Genomic DNA, 14272 nt, shown 5'->3' on the forward strand with positions numbered 1-14272 from the left:
GGGTTTTTTTAAATTAGTCAATTTCATGTTTTCAGATGTTTACATCTGAAATTTCACCCTGTTGTAACCATGTAGGTCCAAACCCAAAAGGCGGTCAGTGTGGGAGGATCTCAAGACTGTTGCAGGGGGGTTACTTCTGTCCTGCTGCTGGTAAGGGCACCGTCTTCAAAGCTTGGCAACGATGAGAGAGAATACCCTGGAAACCTATGCGGAGCATAACATTTCTCAATCTGTCAGAGTACCAAGAGTTCAAAAGCTGCATGTTTGAAAAACACTCTCTACAAGACTTTAAAGAGATTTAAAGAGTCAAAAGCATTGTAGTCTTGCTTTACTTGTTGTTGTCAAAGTAACCAAAGTTTTGGGACTCCTGGCAATAGGATTCTTCCAAAATACCATTATACTAGACAACTACCTCTCACTGTACAGACAACTTCCTGCCACTGTATAAACTGACTTTTTAAAAATTTTCTTTTTAAAAAACCAGTCAATAAAATTTTCACAGAGAAACACATCACCAACAGCAAAAGATACAGACTTTATGACAGAACTCCCTCTGTTTCCATCTTGGGTTCCATCAAATGAATGCACATTCTCATCAAGCCACCAATTCACAACTAGATAAATTATCAAATTGTAACTCTCTTTATCCTAGAATACACTCTCCATGCAAACTTATTCGTGAACCATTTCAACCTGTTCATGCTGAATTTTCATATAATTTTCATGTAAAAATAATATTTCTTTCCTCCTCATAGTAAATTTTAAAAGACAGTAATTCTTTGACTGATATTTTTCTGTAGTTTGGTCATTTTAAAATGACCTTGTTTACTGCCTGAAGAACAGTTAAAAGTTTAACAGTATATACAGTACCTGCTAATTTTCTTCTCCATCATGGTCATTACTTGTGTCTTTATATCCATGTAAAGATTTAGAGTCACATCTTCAGCTAAGTCAGCACAGTTCCTTTGATTTCAGCTGAGGATCTGGCCTTTATTACTCAAGCTGGGCTACTTACAGATATTGCGTTTGTAATGTAAATATAATTTTATGAGGTTGTAAATCATTTTGGAAAGTGGATGAAATGCTTCTGTAGAAATCTTGGTTTGATAACAATCATGCTATATATGGTTGAATAGAAAAGGAAACTCTTGACATGCCGCAGCTTTTAGTATGGGAGTAAAATAGCTCAGAGTCGCATTCTGCATGATCTTTGCATACGATGTAAACAACACATGAAAAAATAGGTTGCAAGTCCCTCAGTAACAAATATTTAATGGCTAGGTAGGAAATGTAGTTTGGTCAATCACCTAAAGATCTGTGAAAACCAGGAAATTATTTTACTTCCAGCAATCTGTTTTCTACTTGGGTATCAGAAAAGCCATATGATGCCCAAATGGACAGGTAATGTATTAAAAACTGTTGTTGTTTTTTTAATGTTTTGGAGAAATGCATCCAGATTTTTTTTGTTTGTTTCCCCTTAATAAGAGGAAGTGCAACTGTCTTGATATTTGGATGTGCTAGAAAAGAGTCCTTACTAATAAATGAAGAACTGGGTTCCCTCTAGTCAAGTTATGTATTATTCACAAAACCTAGCTCTCTCTCCCAGGCTCCATATATTGCTGATATTAAAAAATAATACCCATGGAAATAGCTTAAAGGTAAACTTCAAAAATGTTCTTTCTTTTTTTTAAATGCAAACTGGTTAAGTTTGTGGTTGAGTAATAGAAAATGGTATGTGTATAGAAGACTTTACAGATTATTACATTATAAAATAAGGCACGTGAAAATCAGTTTGTCCTTTACTTATAAACTGAATCTTGCATCAGAATTCTTTAGATCCTTGCATATGCAGCAATCTTAAATGTGGATTTCCTCTTCTTCCCGCGACACCTGGAAGCAGGCCAGAATTTTGACCTGGGCTGGACTTAAAGGTATGTCTCCACAAGGATAAAAGACCCCCAGCAGGCCTAGGTCAGCTGGCTAAGCCTGTGGGGATAAAAATTGCTGTGTAGATGTTTGGGCTTCAGGATCCCTTGTCGGATCCCAAGAGCTTGGGCTCCAGCCCAAGTTCAAATGTCTACACAACAATTTTGAAATCCGCCAGACTGAGTAGGCTGACCTGAGCCAGCTGTGACGGTGCCACGGGTCTTTTATTCCTGTGTAGACGAACCCTAAGTCTCCTCTTGGAAACCCTAACCAGAGTCAATAGCTTCCAAAGCTGCACCGCACTCAACTTTAAATTAGCAATGCTTTTATTTGTTTAAATTGAGAATTTGTTTGCAACAGAACCTTTAACTGAACTTCAGACAGTAGTGGTAAGCTGCCAATTAACTGATTATACTAACTCCTCCAGCATAATTCTCCCTGGGTGGGCATGAAGGGCCTAAGAAAGGAAATTACTGGATAAGAATACATTTTTCCTTCTATGTCCAGCAGTCTTAACAGTGGTATGTTTGTAGCATTGAGTGTCATCCCTGAGTTAGCAAAGTAACACTAACTATAAACAATGATAAAGATACTTTTGAGTGAAAGTATAGATATATTTGTGACTAGCCAGTGGACAAAAGGAGGAATGGAAAACTGAGAGGGAGGAAAAAAGAAGAGGGGGGAATCCCTCCCCTCAAAAAAACTTGTCAAACAATCTGGTGGCTATTTGTCTCTAAATCTGTCACAGACACTGAGGAACACATGCAATAGGCAAATGAAAAGATTATTTCATTTTTGTAAATATGGTGGTGTTTTAACATGTATTCTATCTCAGAAGCAAAAATGCTCGTCTTCTAATAGGTCAAAACACATTCACCTGAACTGCTTTGTGTTATGGAATTTTTTTTTGCTCTACCCCACTGCCAAACAGGTGATTGTATGTCTTATATACTGCAGGACTGTGCTCACAAGCAAAGGAGCTAAATTTGATAGACTGCAGGAAGAATCCCATCTTCTAGTTTTGCAGACTCATTTTTTGAAAGCTTTTCTGGCTTTTTGTATCAGAACAGGTCAAGACCTTCAAATCTGTGTTGGGATCATTTGAGGCAGCACAGATAAAACCTTTAATACACATTTGTCTTTAATTAAAAATGTTAACAAGCTAACAAAAGGATATTTCCAAAGATAATTGTAGAGTTTTATAACTGGGAAATATGAGAAATTTTTTCCTCTGTAAGTCTTAATGTGCTAAACTAAAGGCAGAAGGATCATATTTTCACATTGACTTTGGGGGTGGTTCTTGGCTTGTCATCATTTGCAGTGACACATATTCTTGCTGATCTCAAACCTTGTTCATTTTTAGAAAGTCTCTTAATGATTGACTCTGTAATGATGTTGTTGCTGTACCTTTTTCGTGACATGTAACTTCAGTCCTTCATAGTTATAATGTTAAATTATGGGTTTGACTGATCTCTTTGCTGTTTGGTGATTTGAGAGCACATCCTTTTCAGTGATCTATTCTCCTTCATCTCCTTGTGAATGGCAAGCCAGATCACCACCTACAGGAGAGAGAACAAATGAGATTCTGTTTGCACCAGTTGAATTTGTATTGTGTAGTTCTAAGTATGCAAACTATACCATTTTAAATTGAGAATGTCATCTCCTGTAGTTTCAAATGATAACCTGCCCATCAGGATCAGAGATGAGCCTCTGTCCATTTTATTACTTTTATCTTGACCTTTTCTGATAGCTTGTTTCAATTGGTTTATGGGTGTGAGGCTTCTATCCTATCCTGATATACAAAAAAAAGTTCAATTGGGACTGATCTCCTCTCTCTTACATCACTGATATTTACATGGACATAGCTCCAGTGAAGCCAGTGTAGTTTTGCCAGTATAAAACTGGCATCGCAGAGTGGAGAACCAGGCTAAATTAATTGAATATGCAAATAATACCAAATGTGTACTGTATTGTCTGAGACACGGAAGTCAGGGTTTTTATCAAGTGGTCCATTTTCAGCACAGAGTATGGAGTTAATGTGTTGTTAAATCTTCACACACTGCTGAAAACTTACCATTAAATGTCTCTCTTTGGTCTTTAAAGACTTATTTTCGGTGCTGAGACATATTTGCACAAAATGTATTGTTCATAGCTGCATGTCAATACTGTAATGTTAAAATTGTAGAAAATAAACAAAATTATTAAGCAGAGGTATTTCAAAGGCCTTTGAATGTCAGGTGATGTTACACGTTATGCCGCAACAACTATAACGTGGAGAAAAAAGGCATTGTGGTCCAAACATTTTTAGGAGTTTCTTGATCACATTTGCTCAGCTTAGAAGTGAAAAGTTGCTAGTGTTTTTCTAATTGCCAACCTTGGAATCTGATAAATCAAAAATATGTTTTTTGGCTTAGTGACCACTATGGGAACCTGAACAGAATCCAGCTCACACTTCCATTGTTGTGCTGTTTTTGCAAGGCTAACAGAAGGAAAAGTAGTAAAAATGTATTTGTGTCCCTTAAGCAAGCACACATGAATCTAAAAGCACCCAGGCAATGGATCTGTTGTGCAAGAAGGTGCCATTTGTATAAAGTTACAGAGTTTGACAGAGTTCTTTTGCTATTTTCATTTTGGGCCAAACTTGAAAAACTGGCCATGCCAATAAAAACATGCTTGTATCCATTACATCTATAATTTATTTCACAAAAAACTAGGATTTGCATGCACAGCTTTAGAAAATATAGCCCTTCAGCCCTTTAATCTTTTTCCAGCAACAATTTAGGCCTTTAGTCCATGTTCCTGAAACATTTTTTTGTCTTTGAAGTTTTTTTAGAACTAGTGTTTTACAAAATATTGGACATTATAAAACGTTTGGCTCTACTGACTATAGAGTTCTTGCATAAATATTTTTAAGTTTACATTTTAAACTTTTATTTTCCAACACCATATTCCATCAGGAGAATGATTTATAGCTCTATTAGTCTTGCTCCGTAGCACAAACATTGGGGTCTGAGTTGCACACATCTCGTGGTGTGTGTTTGTATAACATATATTAAAAGTGCAGTGTGCTTTTCCTAACATTTCTGTTAATTCCAAACCATATCTCTTCCAATGTTTCAAAGGCACTAATCCTGAATGAGGCAAAGCTGTGACTATTTAAAAGTAGATTGTTTTTATTCAGTGAAGTGCAAAAAGTTTCTGAAAATTGTCTTAAGTGAAAAAAAATGCTGTCCATGATATTGTCATCTGCTCTCCTCTTAACTTCTGCCCCTCCTCTATCTTCTTATAACATGTGGCTCTTGATCTCACTTTCCTCACAATCCCCCAGCTCTGTGATTTCCTATCTGATCCCTTAGTCTCACTTCTCCTTGCTGTCACTTCTTATACAAATTTCAATCTTAGATCACTTTGCTCACTAACCTTTGACCTTATCTTCACAAAGCATTGCTTCCTCTTTGATTTCTCAATATGAGATCTCCTCAGCAACTATCTTATCTCCTTCAACGAACATTGCATGCTCATCCCCTTTTACCACCTCTCCGCCATATTCTTCCAGTCTGTCAACATGTACAACTTCTCAGCCCTTTCCTTTTTTCTTTCCCTCACTTCCATGGTTCCCTTCAGTCCACTTTCTCCTCTACCCTCAACTTTTACCCTTCTCTTCAAAAGTAAAGTCCACCTGTCACCTTCCAGGATACAGTCCAGACCAGTGAATGGTTGTCATCACCTGCCATGCAACCTTGGGTGTCTCACATTGCTTTGTTGTTGTAGCTCCCAACTTGGGTTACTCACAAACAGCCAAATAGCATGCAGGTCACCCCCTGAGTGTCTGGGTATAGTTGCAGTCCTGGCTCTAGCAGCATGTTAGCAAACACAAGCCATGCTCTGGCTTGGTTAATACTTTCAAGGTGACCTCAACATGCTCCCCATCCTGAATTTCCCCCAAAATATGTATTCTGCACTGTCCAGCCCTCTCCTGGACAGTTCAAATATTATGGGTCCGTTGCCCCTGTCAGGGGTCAATATGCAACAGTTTGCTACTCTAACTGGAGTAACCAAACAGTTCAGTTTAACTACAACACTAGTTGTATTAGTTTAGATTTATAAAACAAGTTTATTTAACTATAAAGTCAGAGTTTAAGTGCCGTCTGATAGAGCTGATGGAAGAGAAGATCCTAGGATTGGAGGTGCAGGTGGAAAGTCTGGTTGAGTTTAGAAGGGAGTTTGAGTGGATGATGGAGCAAAGATATGAGGCAGCTAAAGGGAAAAGCTCAGACTTGCAGATGGAAGCAGGACTGAAGAATTCTGAGGGGAGACTGCTGGGTGAAGAAAATGGACAGTGGAAGGATGTGCCTAAGAGAATGAGGCAGAGGAAAAGATGGGCTAGTGAAGGAGAAATAGAGCTCAAGAACAGGTTTGCAAAGTTGGAAAATGAAGAAGGGGCTCAGCAGGTGGTCACTGAAGGTGGAAGGGCAAGGAAGAAGAGAAGAGCAGCTAGTCCTATAGGAAAAGGGGAACAGTCAATGGAGACTACACCAAATATGAGCCCCAGGAGGATACAGGATGGGTTGAGGAGGATTACAAGGGAGAATAGGAATGGAAAGAACTTGCAGCCAGAGGGAACAGGGGTTAGACCGGACAATCGCACCGTCACCAGGAAAAGGCAGATCTATGTGATCAGGGACTCCTTACTGAGAAGAATAGACAGGCCTGTAATGAGAGCTGATCCAAAGAATAGAAGGGTGAGCTATCTTCCAGGTGCTAAGATACGGGATGTGGACCTGAGGTTGAGAAGGATCCTAAAGGGAGCGGGAAAGAATCCACTGATTGTCCTTCATGTGGGAACCAATGATACCGGTAGATTCTTGCTGGAACGTATCAAGGGAGACTATGCCAGGCTGGGGAAGACGCTTAAGGAAATCGAGGCTCAGGTGATCTTCAGTGGGATTCTGCCTGTTCCTAGAGAAGGGCAGCAAAGGTGTGACAAGATTATGACTATCAACAGATGGCTCAGGCAGTGGTGCTATAAGGAGGGCTTTGGGATGTATGGCCACCGGGAGGCATTCATGGACAGAGGACAGTTCTCTCGGGATGGACTCCATCTGAGTAGGGAAGGAAATAGACTTCTAGGATGGAGGCTGGCACAATTGATTAAGAGAGCTTTAAACTAAGAATTTGGGGGAGATGGTTGGGAGATGTCCAGGTTATCTCCACGCCGGATTTTAGCATTGGGAGGGAAGAAAACAAAGTAAGAAAGGATACAGCCGTGGGTAGGAGAATGGACATAAGGAGGAAGGGCAGTGTGGATACCAGTCTAATAGGTCATACTGGCTGTAGAATGACCGTGCCTAATTGGGCAAAGAATGTGAGCGAGGCCAAACAGCAAAAATTAAGATGTTAGTACACTAATGCGAGGAGCCTAGGTAACAAAATGGAGGAACTAGAGCTACTGGTGCAGGAAGTGAAACCAGATATTATAGGGATAACAGAAACATGGTGGAATAGTAGTCATGACTGGACTACATTTATTGCAGGGTATGTGCTGTTTAGGAAAAACAGAAATAAAGGTAAAGGTGGTGGAGTAGCATTGTATATCAATGATGAGGTAGAATGTAAAGAAATAAGCGATGGAATGGATAAGACAGAGTCTGTCTGGGCAAAAATCACATTTGGGAAGAAAACTACTAGAGCCTCACCTGGGATAGTACTTGGGGTGTGCTATAGACCTCTGGGATCTAATTTGGAATGGATAGAGCCCTCTTTAATGTTTTTAATGAAGTAAATACTAATGGAAACTGCGTGATCATGGAAGACTTTAACTTCCCAGATATAGACTGGAGGACGAGTGCTAGTAATAATAATAGGGCTCAGATTTTCCTAGATGCGATAGCTGATGATTCCTTCATCAAATAGTTGCTGAACTGACTAGAGGGGATGCCATTTTAGATTTGGTTTTGGTGAGTAGTGAGGACCTCATAGAAGAAATGGTTATAGGGGACAACCATGGTTCAAGTGATCATGAGCTAATTCAGTTCAAACTGAACGGAAGGATAAACAAAAATAAATCTGCGACTAGGGCTTTTGATTTCAAAAGGAGTGACTTTCAAAAATTAAGGAAATTAGTTAGGGAAGTGGATTGGACTGAAGAATTTATGGATCTAAAGGCAGAGGAGGCCTGGGATTACTTTAAGTCAAAGCTGCAGAAGCTATCGGAAGCCTGCATCCCAAGAAAGGGGAAAAAATTCATAGGCAGAAGCTGTAGACCAAACTGGATGAGCAAGCATCTCAGAGAGGTGATTAAGAAAAAGCAGAAAGCATACAGGGAGTGGAAGATGGGAGGGATCAGCAAGGAAAGCTACCTTATTGAGGTCAGAACATGTAGGGATAAAGTGAGACAGGCTAAAAGTCAAGTAGAGTTGGAACTTGCAAAGGGAATTAAAACCAATAGTAAAAGGTTCTATAGCCATATAAATAAGAAGAAAACAAAGAAAGAAGAAGTGGGACCGCTAAACACTGAAGATGGAGTGGAGGTTAAGGATAATCTAGGCATGGCCCAATATCTAAACAAATACTTTGCCTCAGTCTTTAATGAGGCTAATGAGGATCTTAGGGATAATGGTAGCATGACAAATGGGAATGAGGATATGGAGGTAGATATTACCATATCTGAGGTAGAAGAAGCGAAACTCAAACAGCTTAATGGGACTAAATCGGGGGGCCCAGACAATCTTCATCCAAGAATATTAAAGGAATTGGCACATGAAATTGCAAGCCCATTAGCAAGAATTTTTAATGAATCTGTAAACTTAGGGGTTGTACTGTATGACTGGAGAATTGCTAACATAGTTCCTATTTTTAAGAAAGCGGGGGGGGGGAGTGATCCAGGTAATTACAGGCCTGTTAGTTTGAAATCTGTAGTATGCAAGATCTTGGAAAAAATTTTGAAGGAGAAAGTAGTTAAGGACATTGAGGTCAATGGTAAATGGGACAAAATACAACATGGTTTTACAAAAGGTAGATCGTGCCAAACGAACCTGATCTCCTTCTTTGAGAAAGTAACAGATTTTTTAGACAAAGGAAATGCAGTGGATCTAATTTACCTAAATTTCAGTAAGGTGTTTGATACTGTGCCACATGGGGAATTATTAGTTAAATTGGAAAAGATGGGGATCAATATGAAAATTGAAAGGTGGATAAGGAATTGGTTAAAAGGGAGACTACAGCGGGTCATACTGAAAGGTGAACTGTCAGACTGGAGAGAGGTTACCAGTGGAGTTCCTCAGGGATCAGTTTTGGGACCAGTCTTATTTAATCTTTTTATTACTGACCTCAGCGCAAAAAGTGGGAGTGTGCTAATAAAGTCTGTGGATGATACAAAGCTGGGAGGTATTGCCAGTTTAGAGAAGGACTGGGATATCCTACAGGAGGATCTGGATGACCTTGTAAACTGGAGTAATAGTAATAGGATGAAATTTAATAGTGAGAAGTGTAAGGTCATGCATTTAGGGATTAATAACAAGAATTTTAGTTATAAGCTGGGGACGCATCAATTAGAAGTAACAGAGGAGGAGAAGGACCTTGGAGTATTGGTTGATCATAGGATGACTATGAGCTGCCAATGTGATATGGCTGTGAAAAAAGCTAATGCGGACTTGGGATGCATCAGGCGAGGTATTTCCAGTAGAGATAAGGAGTGGTGAGACACTCTATACAAAACAGTGGTGAGACCTCATCTGGAATACCGTGTGCAGTTCTGGTCTCCCATGTTTAAGAAGGATGAATTCAAACTGGAACAGGTACAGAGAACGGCTACTCGGATGATCCGAGGAACGGAAAATCTGTCTTATGAAAGGAGACTCAAGGAGCTTGGCTCGTTTAGCCTAACCAAAAGAAGGTTGAGGGGAAATATGATTGCTCTCTCTAAATATATCAGAGGGAGAAGAATTATTTAAGCTCAGTACCAATGTGGACACAGGAAAAAATGGATATAAACTGGTCATTGGGAAGTTTAGACTTGAAATTAGACAAAGGTTTCTAACCATCAGAGGAGTGAAGTTTTGGAATATCCTTCCAAGGGAAGCAGTGGGGGCAAAAGACCTTTCTGGCTTCAAGATTCAACTCGATAAGTTTATGGAGGAGATGGTATGATGGGATAACATGATTTTGGCAATTAATTGATTTACTATTCATGGTAAATAGGCCCAATGGCCTGTGATGGGATGTTAGATGGGGTGGGATCTGAGTTACTACAGAGAATTCTTTCCTGGGTATATGACTGGTGAATCTTGCTCACATGCTCAGGGTTCAGCTGATTTCCATATTTGGGGTCGGGAAGGAATTTTCCTCCAGGGCAGATTGGAAGAGGCCCTGGGGGTTTTTCGCCTTCCTCTGTAGCATGGGGCATGGGTCACTTGCTGGAGGACTCTCTTCATCTTGAAGTCTTTAAACTGTGATTTGAGGACTTCAATAGCTCAGACATAGGTGAGAGGTTTATTGTAGATGAGATTCTACAATAGGGTGAGATTCTGTGGCCTGCATTGTGCAGGAGGTTGGACTAGATGATCATAATGGTCCCTTCTGACCTTAATATCTATGAGTCTATGAGTATAATGTATTAAAGACAGAAATGGTTACAAGAGAAATAAATATAAAACATTTTATAGTAGCTAAAACTTAAACTAGACTTGGTTCAAGGTAAAATCCGTACCACAGGTTCCCAGCACCATTGCTGACCAAATTCTCAGAACAGGAACTCCGCCAAGGTCAGTGGGCTGGTTCCTGTGTCATCTTAAGAGAAAGAGAGAGAGATACCCTGGGGTGGTTTTGCTCCTCACTTTTAGAGTCCAGTCACCCTTTGAAATGCATTTTCCTGCATTTTACCTGTAGATAAATTTCCTTCTTGCTGTGAGGATGGAGATGTGGAGTCTCATGGTGAAAGAGGTTCCATGTTATGGTTTGCTAAAATGCAGATTGATCTGTTCCTGCCCCACTTCGTTGCCAAAGAATGGCCACTTGATGGGTGATTGCCAATGCACATTGATGACGCCTGGCTAGAGGTGGTAGCTTGTCCTTTGTCTTTGAGAAACTGGTTTACCCCCTCTTGCTGCCAACTTCCTCAAGAAAAATCAACCAGATCCACCATGAAATCCCTCCCATCCCACCCCCTGGGCTGGAATAGCAGCATTGTATAAACAGTGTTGCAGCTCCCTGGGTTGGCTGTGGTTTGGGGGTATTGAAGGACATTTTCCCACAAACCATGATTTCTCTACATATGCATATGTACACTTTTCAGTCATAGTGCACATTTTCTAAATTAATTTAATACAGTACATATTTTCCCTACAGGTTGCAATTGTTCATACGGTCTATTAAGTAAATCGCTTGAGTTATGATGTAGCAGGAAGATAATAGAATGTTTTTTCCTTTCTCTTTACAGGAAATAACCACTTGTTTACCAGAGTACTATAAATGGACACAGTACCTCTTTATTAACTTATTTGAATCTGGGTTAGTCTATCAAAAGGAGGTAAGTGCAAACATTGACCTATAAAATTATGCATATACCTTAAACTTAATGTCCTAAGTCACTCATACTATAAATAATGTCTTTCAGGCTCTTCAGTTCCCATTCATTAAGGGGACAGATATTTGCATTACTGTGTTTATGCTTTTGTATATCACTGTAAAAGATAACAAAATGTTAATGGGTAACTATCTTCCACTGCTAGGTATAATGGCAAGGCAAATCAATTATCTTTATTATCAAAGTGGTATATAGTGGCCCTATGTGCAATATTGGTATGCCAAATGATTGATGTATATTGGATTTGTTTATTTCATGGCTCCCCTAATGTCATAGAACGACTCCTGCTTACTTAGGGTGCTGTCCTTCTCCTAGCAAAGTTATTGGAAGATTTACCATTGACTTAAATGGGATCAGGATTGACCTCATCAGCAATAAGACCCTTCAATCGGTGCTGACACCAGTTAATGCACATCTTCAGCTCTGCCTCCAGCACACTTGAGATATGCCTTAAAAAGTCTGAAGTATCATTTATTGCAGTTATAAATGGAGTACTAGAGGACCAACTGTGGCTTTGCTAAGGCTATAAGGGTAGCCTTGAGCGAAGATGGATGTAGAGCTCCATTCCATGATTGGGAATGCCAGGCTAGTAATTACCAGTTTACACATGGTTTAATTAGTCTGGGAGCTGGAGTCAGTGAAAATTAACAGAGTCTGTCTCTGTCTTTCAGCCTCACTAAAGAACCCAGTTTATATTCATCATGGCAGAATCTTGTCTCTTCTCTAAAGTGAGAGACTGCATGAGTTCTGAACACAAGTGGAGAGGATGCAGTAGTGAGACAGAAGGGACAAAACACAGCTTTAAATCCCTGATTATGACTTTCAGCTATTGACTTACATGTGTTGTTGCTCTATCTTTTTCTTCATTGATTGTGATGGAGTTTCCTATTTGAAAAGTTCTAGATTGTGTAGTAGTGCTAATTAACACCACTGTCTCATGGCTAGTTTAATCATAATCCAAGATTTCAACATATATGCTTCTCTTCAATATCAGCAAACCAAAATCATCCCATTTCTTCCCAGCTTTGAGTCATAGTTATTTAACAAAAGAAAACTAGTTCATACTGATACTGCTTCATTTTGGCTTTTTAGCATTTTATTATTTTTTTAATATTGTCTGTTTTATGTTCATCAGTGTTTTATTTTAACTTTGCAGTGGTCTAATCATCTTGTTAGGGAGTTCTTTATAAATAAAATGGTCACTATTTTTAGAGTCACATTTACAATGTGATATACCATTATTGAAGATATGTATTTTGATTGGCTTTGAAAATGGATTGTAATAAATTAATCTTGCATGGTCTGATATTAAATATCTTCTTAATTTAAAAAAAGTTTGACCTTATTTGTAGGTTAAAGATAAAAGGTAGCTGAATCACATTAAGCATGAATTCCCATGAAATTCTTGTATTCATGTGAGCATGATTTGAAGATAGGAATTTAAATTTTTTATCAAAAATATCTATATTTAATTCATTCTGTCATCATTTATATTGTATAAATCAATGCAGGCAATCAGATGATGCATAAAAAGTCACTGTTACTAACAATAGTATTCCTAAGGGGAAGGGAATCAAGCAACTACATGCTACAGTATTTCCCTTCACACAATTTGTGAAGTGGTTTTTGCTGCTTCCCAAGCACAGGCATTGTGTTTAAGAAGAAAAAAAAGTTTTGAAATTGGGATATTTTGAAAGGAGAATGATGATAAATATTCAAAATGCAGTAACATGAGAGAGAAAATCCTTATTTATTTAAATTCTGAGATTTTGAGTCTTCCCCCTACATAATAGGTTTATTTAATTTATTTCAAATAATGTGTTAATGTATAAAACATTGTGGAGCAGAGCTGTAAGTCAATTTGCCTGTAAGTCACTTTGTATAGCTCAGCTGAAGTTACTAAATGATGCTTTATATGGTGGATTGATTTTCACAGTTGCTATTATTCTTTTCTTGTTTAAATTTCCGTTCATGTTTTTTTTTTTTTAATAAATGCCTGTTAGCATATCTCTTTCATTTACCATGCCATGAGATTCCTTCAATCTCTTATTATAAACAGTAGAGGTTCCAATCTTTCAAAATTATGCATGTCTTTTTCTGCTGTGTATAACATGCAGTATTTGTGATTTAGGCCGAAACACAAATTGCATACATGTGATTAAGGCTGGATTTGAACACAGATATTTTCTCCACTGTACCATTTTGTATTTTCTAGCTTACTTGGATTGATATAAATAGGAGAGCGTGATATCTAAAATAACCTACATTGAGTAGTCAAATTCAGTGCAGGAAATGTTAACTCTGTTTAACTTACTTATATTTACAGCTGACCAGTATTACTTATTGAACATTTTTATATGTGATTCTTCATCCTCTCAGGTTAGAGCTCCTTAGCTATAAATTTTCCTCATACTTACCCCCAGAGCTTTTGGATCAGTACCAGCCTATTTAACTTCAGACTATATTCTTGCTCTGTAAAGTCAATGAGAATGATGTTCAGTAGTGTTTTAACTTCATTATTGAAGTTAACAAATGCCCTTGGGTTAGTTAGTACAATTTGTTAGTACAATCAATCCAACTGTATGTGTCTTAACTCTGTAGAAAGGTAGCAGGCTTCACTGTTGGCCTTTGAGTTCTGAAGAGCACAGTGTCCAACAGATCCTCAGTTGAGTCTCAATTCATGGAGATGACTCTAATGGACATTTTTATGCAGAGATCATGGGAGCCTTGGAAACTATCTTTGTACTGAGTACTGTCAATATC

At 38.6% G+C, this 14272-nt stretch overlaps 1 protein-coding gene across 4 annotated transcripts in view; it reads left to right on the forward strand.

Annotated features, from left to right (window-relative positions):
- Positions 1-14272, forward strand: part of LARS2 (leucyl-tRNA synthetase 2, mitochondrial) — a 110533-nt gene that overhangs the window by 32459 nt on the left and 63802 nt on the right. For all 4 annotated transcript variants that reach the window (XM_078851730.1, XM_073333148.2, XM_073333149.2 and 1 more), the window contains one exon: positions 11363-11452. In XM_078851730.1, coding sequence (XP_078707856.1) covers positions 11363-11452 — 90 coding nt within the window. The remainder of the gene's footprint in view (positions 1-11362; positions 11453-14272) is intronic.

This window comes from Lepidochelys kempii, chromosome 2, assembly GCF_965140285.1.
Source record: "Lepidochelys kempii isolate rLepKem1 chromosome 2, rLepKem1.hap1, whole genome shotgun sequence".
In the NCBI taxonomy this organism is placed as follows: domain Eukaryota; kingdom Metazoa; phylum Chordata; order Testudines; family Cheloniidae; genus Lepidochelys; species Lepidochelys kempii.